Genomic DNA, 17,295 nt, shown 5'->3' on the forward strand with positions numbered 1-17,295 from the left:
CAGCACCTGTATGTGCAATATTAATAGACTCACATTCAGCTGTTCAGAAGTCTGATGGCACTTGGGGGGAAAATGAGGTCTTAAATCTGGAGGTTCTGCATTTCACACTTGTGTAGAGGTGTGACTAGTCCATGCTGGGGGGTGAGTTGGGTCTTTAATGATTGAGGCTGCTCTCCTGTGGACTCTGCAGTGGAAGATGCTCTGCAGAGAGGGTTAGAGGAGTCCCTGTGATCTCTGCATGTGTTGACCTGACACAAAAATGCATTGTGTAATATTTAAATGTATTTATTTTTTAATTCTTTTCTCTTAGTTCCTGAGTATAGGGTGAGTCAGAAATCTCAAAACACCCATTTAAGAAACGTAAGAGAAAAGAAAATATCAGAATATCCCCAGCAATAGGTGAAGGCACCGATCTTTTGGATTATGTCCAGAACATACTAGCCATAGAATCGGTCAAATTTTTCCAACGTGAAGAGGGTCATGTAGTATATCAAAGACCAGAATGGTCTCAGAAATGAAGTGCCACAATCAGATTTACAATGTGTTGTGGTTCAGAACACTAAGTTAAAGATGTTTATATGGAAATGACAGAAGCTCTGTGTTCAGAATCAGGGACTGCACATTACATCATACAGCATCACAGACAACATTCCCTGTTTCTGCAGCGTTTTATGAAAACTTCTGAACCACAATAGATATTGCACATCTGATTACTGTAATCTTGTGATGGACTTGCGACCTGTCCAGGGTGTACCCCGCCCCTCGCACTGTGACTGCTGGATATGGGCACCAGTGACCCAGGCGACCCTGAAAAGGAAGAAGCGTGTACAGAAAATGGATGGATGGATGGATGATTACTGTAATCCATTTCTTCGACAATGCTGGTTTTCTTTGATAGGCTACATGACTCACTTCAAATATGATAATTTGACTTTGATTCAAGYTGATAGCCATACTCCTGACATTAGCCTAAAAGATAGGTCCTTTCACCCATTAGCTACACAATAGGGTATTCAGATATTTCATCATTTGCCTTTTCGTTTCAGAAATAAAGGGTGTCCTGAAACTTTTGACTCACACTGTGTTTTGAGGTGAGAACAATGTTCTGTTCTTTCAGTGGGTTTCTTTATGGATTTCGCTTTAAATGACTCAAACATTGTAGACAGTGATACTTCATCGGTTTATTTTAAACTTTCACAGGATTGGTTTTTGACTGTAACTAGGCACAACCCAGGATGGTCACCGCTCGTGCTGCAGTAGAAAACAGAGGAAAAACGTTGAGAAAATATTTAACTTTAGGCAAATCCAACCCGGAGACGCTGTAAGGGTTTTTTACCTGGTCTGTCCGAGCAGAACCACCACAGACAGGGTGCCATCAGGAAGGGATTTGAAGACTTTTCTTAACCGGATATCCAGTTTCTTCATCGTGCGAATTGTTTTTTGATCCTACACATAGTTAAAAATAACGATAAATAAACAATGCAAATTGGAAACTTCATAATGTGCTTAAGTTAATAAATATTTATAACAAACAAAATACGAAACATTGATTTTGTTAACTGCATTAGAATATCGAGTTGTCGTTTTTATAAAAAAAAATAAGTAAAAAAACACAGAACTTGGAAAAAACTAAGCGAGAATTCCCTGAGAAAAATCCCAATACATCAAGAGTTAAAAGAATAGTTGAGGTCTATTTTTACAGGTTACACTCAATATCTTACCTGTTGTAGATGGCTTTTGGAACATCAGTTTGGAGAAACAGAGTTTAATTCTGACTGGACTAACAAGCTAATGGCCTTTCTGACTTTGCTCTTGATCACACTAGGACTAGCCTTTAGCTCATCAACTTGGTGGGACTTCAACTGTTTCTCCAAACCGAGGTTCATGAAGGAGCTATTTACAACAGGTAAGATACTAACCGTTCTTAAGCTTTCCACAGAACCCAACTTCAAAACATCTGAACTTGCACTTCAGACAGCAGCTGCTGCTTCGTGCTCTTTCCTGTTGTGTGAAACAAAGTCTAAAATATTCACATCAAAATCAACTCAAACCAATAAAAAAAAGGTCTGCAGTGAGTCAAAGCATCATGGTCCAGGTTTCATCATAAGAATCTCTCTGTACCTGAGAACCGATGTCCYTGTAGGCTGTTCTTAGCTGCTCAGCGCACTTTTCATCTGTGTTTGCGGTTTTCTTATCTGTTGCCAGAGTAGCCCACGAAAGTAGGTGGGGCGGAGTCACGGATGGGCAAATGAGAAAACGGTCCTTCAGCAGGTCCTCGGAGGAGCTGAGAGCTGCGTGTTTGGCCTCTGATCTCTTAAACTCTGTCAATCAGACATATTGGAGTTACAGCTACACCCAACATTTACCTCTGCACCGACGGAGGAGAAAAAAATCACGACTTAGCTTCCACTCACTTATACAGATATGTTTTTTTGGTTTGGCAGGCAGGATGATGCTCTGTACGGTTCCAAAGTGGCTAAATGTCTCTCTGACTGTCTCCTCAGACAGTTCAGACGAGGCAGGGAGATCCAACGCTTCACCGTTTAGTTTAGCAGATCGGAGCTTGTGTACCATTTTATCACAAGAGACACCAGCACATTGTGCATCCAGCATTAATCCGTTAGTCTTTGGTGAAATGGTTAAACGCTGAGCTGCACGTCGACTCAGCTTAACAGCATAAAGGTTGTACGTGTTAAGTGTTTCACTCATTAAAGCCTCCAGATTCAGATCCAGGTCCAACACTGATCCATGCACGGGCCTTTGCACCTGGAAAAGAAGAAACATTGAAGGTTTGAGCATAATTGTGACGTAAAGAGGAAAAAAAGAAATGGAGAAAATGGCTACCTTGATGGGCCGGCCATGGACACTGAGTCTGTCCAGAACTTTTAATGCTAGCATTGCTCCTTCAAGCATCTCAAACTCTACTTCTGCGTGGACCTAGAAGCAAGACATTGTGGGAAATAAATAAATAAATAAATAAATAAATAAATAAATAAATAYATAAATAAATAAATAAATAAATAAACAAAAACAGTGAAAATCAGGGTTCCCACACCTTGGTCAACATCCAATGCAAGCACCTTTCAAGAACTTTCCAGTACCAATTTCCTCAAATTCAAGAACCACGCGTGACGGCAATTACCTACTGCTACCACATAATGTTACCAATAAAAACAGTTTTAATCATGTAAATTCAATTAAAAACTGAACATAGAAGTTGTTGAGTCAGAATCAATGAAATAAAGTGGATTAWATGTACAGCCTTCATTCATATCTACAATACATGGACATGTAATTATGTCCTGGGAGATTCAGRAGCTCACTTTGGGAGAAGGGGTTGTGAACAAGTCCAGACCCTCGGTGAGGACAGGAGGAGCTGTGGTGCTCTTACCTGGGCTCAGAAAGAACGACCCGCCCTGCTCTGCTCTGATTGGTTAAAACTATGACTATGGGTCACGCTATTTGTTGAAAGCCACGTCAGTTTACAGTAATCCTGAGTTATCCACCACAACATATCAATGTTTTTTATTATTTTTTTTTTCTTACAGATGATGAAAATCAGTTGTGTTAATAAAGAACTTCAACCCCCCGCCCAAAAAAAAAAAAAAAAAAAAAAAAAAAACATTCAAGAACTTTCAAGGGCAAATGCAATTTTGGCTGTTTTCACAAACTTTCCAGGGCCTTGAAATAATTTTTCCAAATTCACAAACTTTCAAGGATTTCAAGGACCCACGGGAACCCTGGAAAATGAGTACTAAATACCAGAGTTTAAACTAAATAAGTACAAATACTTCTTTACTGTACTTTAGTAGAATTTTTGGGTATCTGTACTTTACTTGAGTAATTATTTTCCAGCCTACTTTTTACTTCCACTTCTTACATTTTCACACAATTATCTGTACTTTCTACTCCTTACATTTTTTTTAAAAGGCAAGAAGTATAAAGTCGTTACTTTTACTTCATTTTTGCTTGTTTTCATTCCAACTTGTTATTGTAAAAAATAAATACTATCCACATAAATTGTGCCTCCTACTGTAGTTGAATGGGAAGTATAAATATTTAAAATTATGATACTGTATTAGTTTGTACACAAACAAATCATGTCACACTCCAGCAGGACATATTCATTAAAATAAAAGGACTGTACTTGAGAAGTACTTGTATTTCATGAATTATATTATTGTATTTGGCTGCAGCCCTCAGATAGATTTTCATTTTGGGGAAAAGCTTTGTGCAGCCTTAATACAGTATATGTATATAAACTGAAACAGTTGGACTAGTGCATCATAAATTTAACATAAATTAATTACTTTAATACAATATAGTCATTTCTGCATTTTTTTGGTGGGGAGGTCACCTTCTAATAAAAGTCATTACAGAAAATCTAACTGCTCATTTTAAATCAATACTTTTAATTTTAATATTTAAGTACAAATGATAACAGATACTTTAAGACTTTTACTCAAGTAATATTCCTAAAGGAGATTTTAACTTTTACCAAAGTAATTTTTTGGTAAGATACTTGTACTTTTACTCAAGTATAACTTTGTGGTACTTTGTACAACACTGCTAAATACCATTGTATATGAAAAAGCTGTAAATATGTTAAGTGAGACCCACTCGGACACCTGTGTTCAACATTTGGACTTGTCGAACTCGTCCGCAGCTTCGAAACAGGCGCTTTGCTTCTTTCTCAGAGAAACTCGAGGGGAAAGGCCCAGCAAACACAACGCACATATCCCGAAGACCAGCACACACCTGCAGGATAAATACAGCATGTTGTACATCATACACACCTCTTGCAAAATAAATAAATAAAAAAATAAAAGAAAGAAAGCCCAATAAATGACTCACATTCTGGTACAACTGCTCCTGATGAGTGACGCGACGTCTCAGATGGTGCGAGAAAGAGGAAAGCTGGAGGACGGAGAGGAATCGGCACTTCGTCTGTCTCCTGAATGATAACACCATCTGCAGAGGAGAGGATGCCGCGTCAGAAATCGAGGAGACATGGTGGGAGACTTCAGGCGAACATATCYAAGAAACAAAAGGAAGGAAACAAAGTGTGCAAAAATTGTGTTTCTAGAACGCAGAGGCATGAGTGCTGACATCATTTTATCTAAGACACCTCTTTGTCCGAGCTGAACCACTGCTGATTGGACAGGTTCAACGCAACGTCCGCACGATTTCCTAGAAAGGCCACAGACCGACCAAGTGCCTGCAGGATGTCAGCAAACCTGCAGAAGAAGACAGTTAAAATGATCTCCAGCACACTGCACAATTTCAATAAAATCCAAACAGTGGTTTATGAGATATTTTGCTAACACTACAGACACACTGGCAGAATCATTATCACCATCAGGCAATAAAAAGAGAACGATTCAGGAGGAGGAGCATCCCTTTTTGAATGAAGGCAGAAGTTCTGATCAAAGGGATAAGGCTTTTATTTCCCAGTTAGCAAAAGATGTTAATTTGAGTGTAGTGATGGCCTAAAAAAGAATCTATCAGACAGCTGCAGCTGATCCAGAACGCTGCTGCTCGTGTTTTGACTAAAACCAGGAAGATAGAGCACATCAGCCCAGTTCTAAAGTCCTTACACTGGCTCTGTGTAACTCAGAGAATAGACTTTAAAATGCTGATATTAGTTTATAAATCACTTAATGGCTTAGTACCACAAAACATCAAAGATATGCTGCTGTTATGTCAGCCTTCCAGACCTCTCAGGTCTTCTGGTTCTGGTCTGCTCTGCATCCCCAAAACCAGAACCAAACATGGAGAAGCAGCATTCAGCTTCTATGCACCACAGATCTGGAACAAACTCCCAGAAATTTGTAAAACAGCCGAAACTCTGAGTTCCTTTAAATCAAGACGGAAAACCCACCTGTTGAGAGTTGTTTTTGAAACATTATAAATGAAACAATAATCAACATTTTGATGTGTAACAATGACACCTGACAAACTGTAATGTTTCAATTGTTAACTGTGTTCTATGATGGTATTTTTTGCATTTTATGACGTAAAGCACTCTATACTGCCTTGTTGCTGAAATGTGCTACGATTGATTGATTGATTGATTGATTGATTGATTGATTGATTGATTGATTGATTGATTGATTGATTGATTGATTGATTGATTGATTGATTGATTGATTGAATGAATGTTGAAATACGGTCAAAGAAGTTGATTTTGGGTTAAGGTCGACAATTGAGGGTGAATCAACCATCAAACAATCATCCAATTCTAACCAAATAATCTATGTTGAAAAGATGTTATTGAATTAGTGTTGTTTCAGTGTTGAATTATAATAATTGAAATGCCAACGTCTAATCAATGTTGAATCAACATTGATATAGTATCAGTTATGTTTGAAAACCTAACATTATTTCATCAAGTAAATCACTTTTTGTATCATTTCAACKTGGATGAATATTGATGCCTAACCATATTTCAATGTTGACTCACTCATATTTTGCTGTCTGGGTTGTTAGCTACTTTGACTCTAAAACAGTAAGAAAAGCAGAGCTGCACTTTATTTCTGGACCCGTGTGTGCTGCTTGTTCTGTAGAATCAGAACTTCCTCTCCCACCTGTGACTTGTGACCTCAGAGGACTCCTCCTCCAGATTGTATCCCCACAGCTCCTCCAGATGAAGCTCCACAACCTGACAGTCAGTAAACAGAAAATGTTTGCTTATTCTCTGTGTGTTTGTTCGTTTTAAAAAAGTCTGTTTCCTACCTGACGTGGTCCAGTTTTGATAAAGTACTGAGCCAGCTCCAGAGCGGCCACAGCGTCCTCGGTGGGGTTGTGACCGATCCTCTCTTCGGTTTGGATTTGCCTCCTGAGAAGTGAGTGGGGAGATTAAATCATTTTGTGTGAGAGACTCTAAGGGGAAGAAAGCAAAGAAGAACTCACTTCAGAACTATGTCAGCCAAAACCTTGAGTTTAAACCTCTGCCCAAAATGTCTCCTGTACAGCAGAGACGTATCAACTACATGACGGTGGATGAGCTGGAGAGGAAAAAAAGAACACAAAAGAAGCAAAGATTTTAACTTGTGAACAATTTTTGTGCTCACACAACTTGTATTCCTGTTTACAACTTAGAATTGAGCTTTTTCTGATCCTGTGGACAGAATCAGATAAATTTAATTAAATTTAACTTAACCCAATATTTAAACTTATAAACAGTTTACTGACTTGCAGTGCGATGAGGTCACAGTTGAGCGAATGGCCCACCAGAACTGCATCACCTGGTAACAGCATCATGAGCTGTGTTTGAACATCCTTCAGGGTGGTTGTGATTGGTTGCAGCATGGCTGCAGTGACACCTGAGAACCTATAAGAAGTTAACAAGATGAACAGGACATGTTTCACTTTTAGGTATTATAAATAAACAGCGTATCACTTTAACCGCTAATAATGCCCATTTAATGGACTGACAACATTTGATTAGATGCAGGTGCACCAGGAAATCGTTTCAGTCCATATAACCAATAGGGACAGGTCTTACAGTAGTTCCTCCTTAGGCCCCGCCCCGGATGTTCATGTTCTCTGAGCTCAAAACTTTTTAGAGTTCAACCAAAAACTTAGAGCATCAACCAAAAGTCTGAGATTCAACTAAAGATTTCTGACATGCAAAAAAAAGTTTGTTTTGCACAAAACTTTTTGATTTAATTTTTTTATGCTTTTTTGTTTGGTTGAATTTCTTTTTTCTTTTTTTTTTTTTGGTTGAAATTATTTTTTGTTTGATTGAATAATAAAAAAACAAAATTACCTTCATACCAAATGAGAGAAAAAATATTAAACTAATTAAATTACTCTAAATTACACTGAAAAAACATATTTGACCTACTTAGAAAACGTACATATGCCACTATGATTACAGCATCTAACAAAATGTTAAAGATCCAACAGTCTGTGAAGATCCTTTGACTGCATGTGCGCGTGCAGTGAGTGTGTGCTTACTTGGTAAGGTAGTCAAGAACACGCCTTTGAGGTTTCACCAGTTCATCCAACACACAGTTTCCATCCCCATCCACCAGAGAAACACGAGTCAACTCATATCCTTTTTCTGTTACACACTGAAAACAGAGAGAAACAAATCGACACGAGCTAAAAATACCCAAGTATACAGAGCAAAGCAAAGGACTGAAGCACAGGAAATCATGCAATTTAATGTGTGATGGCTGATTCAGCATTTTGCTACACTTAGCTTTTAGCATATGTTTTGTAACGTTTTGATAATGTTACGCAAATTTTAACTTTTAGATGAGGTTTTGTTTGTTTTAGTGTCAATTTTGCTAATTTAAGCTTTTATCTATGGTTTTGCCAAGCTTACGTTTTTCTAAGGTTTTGCTAAGTTTAGCTTTTAGCTATAGTTTTGCTTGTTTAGTTTTTAGTAACAGGTTTGATCATTAAGGCTGAAATGTTGCTACATTATTTAGCTTTTAACTATTGTTAGCCAAGTAACTAAGTCAGTTTTTATTTTTAGTTAGTAGTTTGTTACCTTAGGCTACGGTTGTGCTCTTTTTAACTTTTATATGTTGTTTTGCTTTTAGATCTGGCTTACATTTGGCTATATTAGTTTTTAGATGTGGTTATTAGTTTTCAGCTACAGATTTGTTGTCTTTAGCTTATGTTCTATTTTTCAGACTAACAATTCAGGTAAAATTTTATTATTCAATAAATAGTTGCAATGTGGGATTTTTAGAAGTCTTCCAGTCATTAATGAAACCGAGACAATTTAAAAAGGTGATTTCAAAAATATGCAATGGAATTCAACACTCAAAACAAGGAAATACGGACTACATTATAAAGAAGTGGGAGACTGAACTAAACAAACTGATTCCAACTGAAACCTGGGAAAACATATGCCAACGTCAGTGGACTTTCACAGCATCAAATGCGTGGCGAGAGTTCTGTTGGAAAAACACTGTGAGGTTTTTCATCACACCGATTCAGAAGAGACATTTGGGAGGTGGAGATCACTGCTGGAGACAGTGTGGGACTAAGGGAGCCACATACGAACACATCTTTTGGGGGTGCCAGGTTATTAGACGTTTTTGGGAGGAAATCCACAATCATGTGGAAAATGTTTTTGGAATTAAAATCCCTTTCACATGTACTAATGTGTATATGGGTGATGTACAACAAAAAGTGAATAGAAATGATAAAAAAATTGCTTGGTATACTTATGGCAGCCAGTAAAAAAGCTATCACGAGAAAATGGCTGAAAGTGGAACCACCCACCATTGAAGAATGGATTGCTATTGTGCATGAAATTTATATAATGGAAAAGATCACATTCTCTCTCATAATTCAAAACGATAAATTCTACAGTATTTGGTCAAAATGGTCTGAGTATGTAAAGCCTGTAAGGTCCGACTTTGAATAAGTCCACTTGTCCCCACCTACACACTACCTTTATTGTAAGATACAACACAGTGTTTACACCAAGGTATCTTAATGCTAAGTAAGCCTCCAACCGCTATAAATGTTTTGTTTTGATTCATGTTATTTTCATTTGCTGTAAATAGTTGTATGCTTTTGAACTGTATCCACCAACAAAAGAAATAAAAAGAAAATTACAAAAAAATAATTATTATTCAATAAGTGTCAGCAGAATCATTCAGCACTCAGCATTTTACCAGAAAATAATTATTCTCCATCATAAAACTTGCTATCATAAAACAAGCTTTAGTCCTGTGTGTTGGTTTGAATTATTTGTAAAGCTGGAGATTAGATAAAGTTTTACACAGTGCGGCACGGGTGAGTTTCAACCACTTCAACTGTAAACAAAAACAAGTTCAAAGGTGTGTAAAAAACTAAAACAAAAGTTGCTGCTTCTAATTTTAAGACAAACTGTAATAACAGGAAACTTTGGGCAAAGAGCAGGAGATTTGTGCAAAACAGGCTTAAATCAACACCTTTTTGTAATGTCCGACATCATAAATGACATGTTTCACAAATTAAAATACTGCTTGTTATATAAAAACGGTTACGGTATATTAACACAAGAAAAATTACAAGTCGTCCAGTAAGTGAAGTCATCTCACCATTTCACAGTCCAGTCCATATAAAGGGCTGTCATCCGTGACACAAACGTCATTCTTTGTGCACCTGAAGTCCTCAAAGCCTGGCATACCTGAGTCAAATAAAACGAAAATCCATATCCATGTTCAGCGATCAAAATCTGAAAACACATTTTGTTCGACGGGATGGATAGATCTAAACACCTTTTAGCATTTTTAACAAAACAATGCCGTGGATGCAGAGTTTGTATTATTGTGACAGAAAAATATATTCTAGACATGTTGCTTCTACATTCAGATCAGGTTTTCTTATTGTGGTCTTATAACAAAGCATCCCTTATCTGTAATAACACTTCGTAAGTTTTTTGGCAATGTCAGTTGCAAAACAATTTCACACAGTTTGATAAAACATGAACGGCAGCACATTAATTACAGGAACTAAACATTACTTTTACGTTCTAAGAKAAATACTAAACAAAAAACATTCCTCACCTTTGACAGGGAAGCGGTTCTTAATCATTTCTTCTGTGGTGAGGATGTACTTGGATAATCCTCTCCCGTGTGTCCCATATGTTGTGATAACTGGGTGGTGTTTCAGAGCTGCAGCGGTGCACAATAACACACAAGTCAAAAGCTAACTCGCAAAAAGAAACCACAAAAACACATGGGATAAATCAAGGTTTTTAACCTAGGCCTTGCAGTTGTGATAAGTATTCAGGTGACAAATGCAGACAAAATATATTTATTTTATTGCCCAAAAAAGTAACTTAAAAAGTGATGAGTGTTTCAGTGTGTCTCATCCACATCTCACCTTTCTGCAGGTTTTGTTCCTGTTTGGAAACAGATAAAATGTCCACTTTAGGAACCTCGCTGCTGAAGATTTCCGATGCTARGTTGTTAGATGACGGAGTGAAGGTGATCCTCTGTTAGAATCAGATTTCACAATGTAAAACACTGTTTTTCTCTTCATAAAACTTGTGCTTGTATACTCCCTCAGACTACTTACTGTGGTATAGTTGGTCCTGAGGTGCTCCACGGTGAGGTAGTTCCTGTAGAAGTGACTCTGTGTCAGGCCATCCACAAGCACCACATTCAAACTTTTGACCTTTTTCTGACAGTGAAGTCGGCACCAGCTGGCAGAGGGATGACGACACGGACAGAGAGTTTAAACGTTGGCCAGAAACCACACGGATTTAGTTTGACTCAAACCGGGATCGACGCCTGTCATTACCTGGGCTGTTTGAGGCCTCCCGCTTTCCCCAGAGCAGCAAAATGCAACAGCTCTGTCAGCTCGCTCAATGTGATTGGTTGCTGCAAGCGCTGGAGCTGTATGGAGACCCTGGGTGAAGCAGAGGGTCTCTCCTTCACTGCCTCGTCAGCTTCCTGCTCAGTCTTTGCTCTTTTGAATCTCCTGTGTTCTGAGGAGTCTTTCCTCTTTTTGCTCTTCCTGCTGCACATCTCTGCTACAGAAGACGCCATGTTTCCGGTGAAGTTTCTTCTGTGGAGCAAAACATTTTAAGGGAATTATTGTTACATTTTAAAAGCAAACATGCTGTGTATCAGGCCACTATGACTATTGACTGTTTATAACAATGTGACAGAAAATTATCAAAAATTAGGTAGTGTCAGGTATAATTTTATAAAGGTATAAAGTTATGTTGCTGATAATAACTAGCTTAAAATAGGTACCTGAAAGCAAAGTATAACCGCAGCCACAGATACAGTTCATAATGCATGAACCAAATACAATATTCTAAATACACCACCTAATAATAGCAAATATCTTAAATTAATTAAATGTTCTAAGATTTACAGAGGATCTAAAACTTAGTAGATCTAAAGTTGTTGGGATATTCTGGAGTAACCTAAAGCTTACTTTCACAAAGTCCTATAGCCACATTTATAACTTCGGACAGTTACATACACATACAAATTCAACTCAAATCACTTTATTAATCCCAAAGGGAAATTAAATAATTCTGAGAGTAGAATACCACTTTTATGGGTCCAAATGAGTTCACCCGCTTCCACCCTAGCGTGTTTTTAACAGGATACATCACTTCAAGGCATGCTTTGCGATTTATGAAAATACATTAGCAGTACTTCCGTTTAGTAGCTTAAAAATAAAACTTACATGTACATGACTTGAGTAGAAAATGTGTACATTTTAAGAAAATCCTTCAATATATATATTTTTAATGTCTCTTGTTAAATAATACGAGCATTTTGTATGATTTTTTTTTAGTTATAGTGGTAAAAACAAAGTTCAACAAAACACTTTGTGCTTTTACTTTGAAGGATAAATTCAAAACCGGAAATAAGACATATGCATCGATAAATTGCGTTCGACCCGACAGACTTGCAGGGCTGACTAATCGAGCTCAAATTTTAACATTTGCATTTAAAAAAAGAGCGCTAGCTTTCGGGTTTAGGTTTTTCGACAAAGCACTTGGTATTTCAACAGTTTTCTGTCGAAACAGAAGCAACATTTCATCCTGTTTTAGGTCGGTTAGCAGACGACATGGCCACGAAAAACCTGGCGAAGTAAGTAAATTAATGCAGAGCACAAGCAGATGCTTCCAGATATTTTGTTTATTCTTGGAATCACGAGTTATTGATACAGCAAATATTAATGTAGTGTATTGTAAGTGTTTTTACTGAAAGGTTAATTAATTACAAATAACATGTTGGGTTTCTGAAACCAGATGTAATTCTTTATTATTTAACTCAACAGGAAATTGGGATTACTGAGGCAGCGAAGCCAGAACTCATCAAAGAAATCAGTGATATCAAGTGGGTTAGATAAATTCAAGTTTAATTTCCCAACAACASCAGTATTTCCATAAGAAAGCTAAAGTAAATCCTGTTATTCTTTCAGATCAGATATTTTCATACTTGATTGTGATCGACTTTGAGTCCACTTGCTGGAGAGAAAAAAATCACTACAGCCAGGAAATAAGTAAGTACCATCATTACTTAGAGTTCAGATTTCATCATCTGYTTTTTCCAGCTATATGATAAACTTGTGTTTTTTTCTCTTCTCCTCACTGTAGTTGAGTTTCCAGCTGTTGTTTTGAACACGTCCACAGGAGAGGTTGAGTCTGAGTTTCATACCTATGTTCAGCCTCAGGAACACCCCATCCTGTCTGAGTTCTGCACTGAGCTGACAGGAATCACACAGGTTTCTGCTCTAGGACAAAAACTGTTGCATTTCAGGGACAAATGCAATAAATAAACACATGTCCCCTCATAACTTACTTTATGGCAGGTGCAAGTGGAGGCAGGGATTCCCCTTCAGATCTGTCTCTCCCAGTTCACCCGCTGGCTTCAGAACTTGCAGCTTGAGAAGGGAGTGACATTTCCCAACAAACGACAGACGTCTCCTTCTCCTCTCCCCTCCCAGAAACCGTGTACTTTCCTCACCTGGTCAGGTAAAACACATCTACATTACTAAGTTTGACGTTATCACAAATGATTAGCAGAAGCGTAATTGAAAATTGACTCGAAAAGGAACTGACAAGTGTCAAACTACCAGCTAAAATTGCTTAATAGTCATTTCTCACAACAAATAAAAAATATATATTTTTTATTATTATTATAAACATTTTATGTTAATTAATTTGCACTGCACAATAGACTGGGATCTTGGAGTTTGTTTGCAGTATGAGTGCAAACGTAAACAGCTTCATAAACCCGAAGTTCTCAACAGCTGGATAGACCTGAGAAGCACATACAGGGTGAGTGATGAGAGCCTATAAGTTTATTTCTAAGACTTTCTTTGTCGATATGATTACAGTAATTCACTATTTAAAATGCTAATAACTAACCAAATTCTGTAAAGTCAACAGAGACATGAGCAACATTACATTTGATTACTGTTGTAAAAATCATAAAACAATGAAAAAAGCAAATATTGTCTTTATATTACAAATATGAAATGCTTATATAAACGATTAACTTTTCTTTCTTTCACCAGCTCTTCTACAACAAGAAACCCAAAGGTCTGAATGGGGCACTTCAAGATCTGGGAATACAGTTTTCTGGCAGAGAGCATTCTGGTATCGAATAAATGAAAACTCTCTGTTCTAGATAAATCTGCACATTAATCCCTTGTTTCCTAACTACCTCTTTTCACCTTTTACTCGTTTGTTCCCACTTTAGGTTTGGATGATGCTCGAAACACGGCTCGGCTGGCAGCGAGGATGATGAGGGATGGATGTATAATGACGATCACTCGGAGCCTGGAGCGGGTGAGTGGCCGGCTGACCACGTCTTTAAAGAACCCCCGCTCCTGCAATCCCACCTGAGATCCTTGAGCGTGTACTTTGTACAAAGCAAATAATTTCATTTTTTTTTTTTATCTTGCAATTCCACTTTTTCAAATGTATACAAATAAATTAACTAAATAAAATGACTATAGTCAATAAACAATAAACTCTGTCTTTTACGTTTATTTAACMTTTGAGAACTTGTTATATTTTAAAGAAGAAAAAAAGCTGAATTTAAATCAGAAAAAACCTTGTCCCATCACAGAAAACATTCATTTAGACTCATTATTTGCATTTCTATATGTTTTAAGCCTGAAATATAAGGAAATTTTCAAGTTTCAGCCATCTTTGACGCCATCTAAAATTTCTCAAAAGCGCTAAGTAGTTATTACTTTTAGTGTGTTATTTCTGACAGCTTTCTGAACATATCCTGAAAATTTCAGCTTGTTATGACTTTTATCCAGGTCTAACCCTGTCCTGGACTAATCCGTAGGCTCTTTCAGAAGCCCCGTTGGGTTCAAAAACTTGAACCACTATGCGTAATTAGCTTGGACTGGACTGTGGCTCGTACCATAAAAAAGATTAATAATACAAGTTAAAATAGAAATAACTATAGTCTGTTTCTTGATAACTTATCAGGTGTTTCTTGTACTTCTCACAGACACCAGTGACGGCCAAAGCCATGTTTGGAAACAACGCTCGTCCCGAAGCAAACAAAGAAAAATCGAACACTCGTAAAAAGGAAAACTTGCTCGCCAGTGAGCTCTTATCAGCCAACATTCTTTTCAGAGATGGTCGACAACAACGCTCCCGTTCAAAGAACACCCCAAGAAGTTTAGACTCGAAAGAAAARGTGACCTCAGTTCCAACGTGTCACAGCCTGATCTCACCGAAGACCCTGCTGAATAACGCAAAAAAGACACTTTGGGATGAAAACAGCAGGATAAACGCAGCACCGACTGCTGCCAGCCGCTCAGACACATTCACTGTAAACAGCAGCCACGTTCTGTGCTCAACTACTGTGAGCTGCTTTTCACATCTACCTCGGTCAAACCAGATCTTCCAGACAGGTCTGCTGGACGAGAAGGAGGATACTGAAGTTTTAGTGGAAGCGGAGGAAAGGTGCGGCTCCTACGACGATGTGGTGTTGGAGCGTGGCGATGCTAATGATGAAACCGACAAAGAATGGAATCCTGAGTCCGCTTCAGGTTTTGACAGTGGATGCTGTGAGTGGGATGATCATTCACGTACATCAGAGGTCAACGTTGCGTTAGAAGACAATGTAGCAGGACGCGTGAGCACAAGACGCAACCCCAGGACGCAGAATAATGTTGGTAACACATTATTAGTCTCCAAATCTATAAGGACAAAAGAAACCAGGCAGCATTRAACAATGTCAGAGTCCAAAACGAATTTTGCTGTGCCTCATGTCGTTGACTGGGGTCAGTTAAATCAGAGCAATACAGGACATCTGGCCTCTCCGCAACTTCAGCTAAAGTTAGCCGGCCCACATAAAAGTGTCCAAACAAACATCTTATCAGTCGGGTCTAGGCCAGAAAATACGTCCACTCCAAATACTTCCACCACCAGGCACAAGCCAACCATCGCAAAACACCCCGACCCGCTAAAGTCCCCCTTTACTGTCTACACAGAGAGGAAACAGCAGGCCACAGGGTTCTCCTATCCCTCTCCACAAACTCCCAGCAACATCCTCTCCTCTCTGTCGACCAACACACTTTCCTCCTGCGCCAGTCGCAAAGGACCACAGAGGACCACCTCCCCGCTGTGTGCATGTGGCCGTCGAGCGAAACGCCAGGTCGTGACAAACGGTGGTCCAAACCAGGGGCGGGGCTTTTATTGTTGTCCAGTGCGTCGCTCAGGAGGCAGAGGCCACATGGAGAAAAGATGTGAGTTTTTTAAGTGGGAGTCGGCGCTGATGAAGGGCAGCTCTGTGGATTTGTCTTCCATATCACTCTATCAGATCAACTCCACTCTCCCACACCTGGCTCCAACAAGAAAAAGCTACTGAACTGTTGCAGCTGCACCATCATGACTCAGTTACATTTTTAGCTCAGAATGCATTATTGTTATTTGTTCCTAAGAGTTTATTTTTGTATAATACATAAAGAGGAGAGACATTTGTTTTATTTTAATAGTAAAACATGAGGGTTTACAGAATAAAACTTCCGTAAAGAGCAAAATCTTTTACAAAAGTCAACTACATTTTTTTAAAAGTACATTCAGTTATTGTTAAAACAAACGCTGCTTTGTTTATGTCATTGTATATGTTTTAATATATTTGTGTGCAGCACTGGTAATGAGTCAGAATGAGCACAGACTGCTGTGCAAGATAAATAAAAATAATGAGTTTTTGTCATAATTGAGATTTGAACTATCAACTATCAATCACAGTCACTAAAATAGCAAATAATTATCAGAATCTACCTTTATGTTGATCAATTCTAACAGGTTTGTTTTCAGAAATAATCCTTTGCCCTATAAACTTTAGTTCCTTTAAAATTAACTATTTTTTCTGTTGCTGCTGTCATAGTGCCAGAAAATCCCTTCAAATACTGAAGRTTAGACCTTACCTGGAATTCCAGAATATTCTATCTATAGAAAGTTTTGAAACCAGCCAGGTGATAAATTGACAAGTTTCAACAAACTGCGTTATCATTTTGAAGATTTTAAATGAAAAATTTAAAGATAAAAATAATATAGTATTGAAAATGTCCTCTGACTCATTTTGCTGGCACAAGTCACATTTTTAGTCTACTGTAAATATTTTGTTACCTTTTTAATAAATTTAAATATTTATCTTAGCCATCAAAAGGTGCTGTTAAGCTGAAAATTGTCATACAAACAATTCCAGTCCTCATAACGTGTCTTTTTGAACAACAGAGTAGTTTCATGCAGAAGGAAGTCTATGTTTTTATGTTTAGGGAAGACTGGACGGAGAAACAAATATGGTCAGTCACTATTATGAAACCTATAATAGG

At 38.0% G+C, this 17,295-nt stretch overlaps 2 protein-coding genes across 3 annotated transcripts; one reads left to right on the forward strand and one right to left on the reverse strand.

Annotated features, from left to right (window-relative positions):
- Positions 1-1,161: 1,161 nt before the first annotated feature.
- Positions 1,162-13,371, reverse strand: rexo5 (RNA exonuclease 5). 2 transcript variants are annotated; one of them, XM_014032060.1, is made up of 19 exons: positions 13,287-13,371; positions 11,260-11,526; positions 11,035-11,161; positions 10,840-10,951; positions 10,521-10,628; positions 10,053-10,141; positions 7,963-8,078; positions 7,195-7,333; positions 6,913-7,007; positions 6,736-6,838; positions 6,588-6,661; positions 5,129-5,237; positions 4,855-4,971; positions 4,621-4,758; positions 2,845-2,937; positions 2,415-2,766; positions 2,122-2,321; positions 1,337-1,446; positions 1,162-1,251 (listed from the first exon to the last, which is right to left on the reverse strand). In XM_014032060.1, the coding sequence occupies exons 2-19, from the start codon at positions 11,505-11,507 to the stop codon at positions 1,182-1,184; spliced, it is 2,400 nt and encodes a 799-aa protein (XP_013887514.1). In that variant the 5' UTR covers positions 11,508-11,526; positions 13,287-13,371; the 3' UTR covers positions 1,162-1,181. The 2 variants fall into 2 exon arrangements, with proteins under 2 accessions (XP_013887514.1, XP_013887513.1); XM_014032059.1 differs by lacking the exon at positions 13,287-13,371 and adding an exon at positions 12,023-12,114.
- On the forward strand, positions 12,378-16,676 carry eri2 (ERI1 exoribonuclease family member 2). The gene is given in 9 exon segments (XM_014032062.1): positions 12,378-12,572; positions 12,763-12,821; positions 12,907-12,987; positions 13,082-13,209; positions 13,297-13,459; positions 13,665-13,765; positions 14,005-14,086; positions 14,190-14,278; positions 14,958-16,676. Coding segments are annotated over 9 exon segments (2,094 nt in total). The 5' UTR covers positions 12,378-12,549; the 3' UTR covers positions 16,326-16,676.
- The last annotated feature ends 619 nt before the right edge of the window (positions 16,677-17,295 follow it).

The sequence above is a fragment of the Austrofundulus limnaeus genome, unplaced genomic scaffold, assembly GCF_001266775.1.
Source record: "Austrofundulus limnaeus strain Quisiro unplaced genomic scaffold, Austrofundulus_limnaeus-1.0 Scaffold1371, whole genome shotgun sequence".
Classification (NCBI taxonomy): domain Eukaryota; kingdom Metazoa; phylum Chordata; class Actinopteri; order Cyprinodontiformes; family Rivulidae; genus Austrofundulus; species Austrofundulus limnaeus.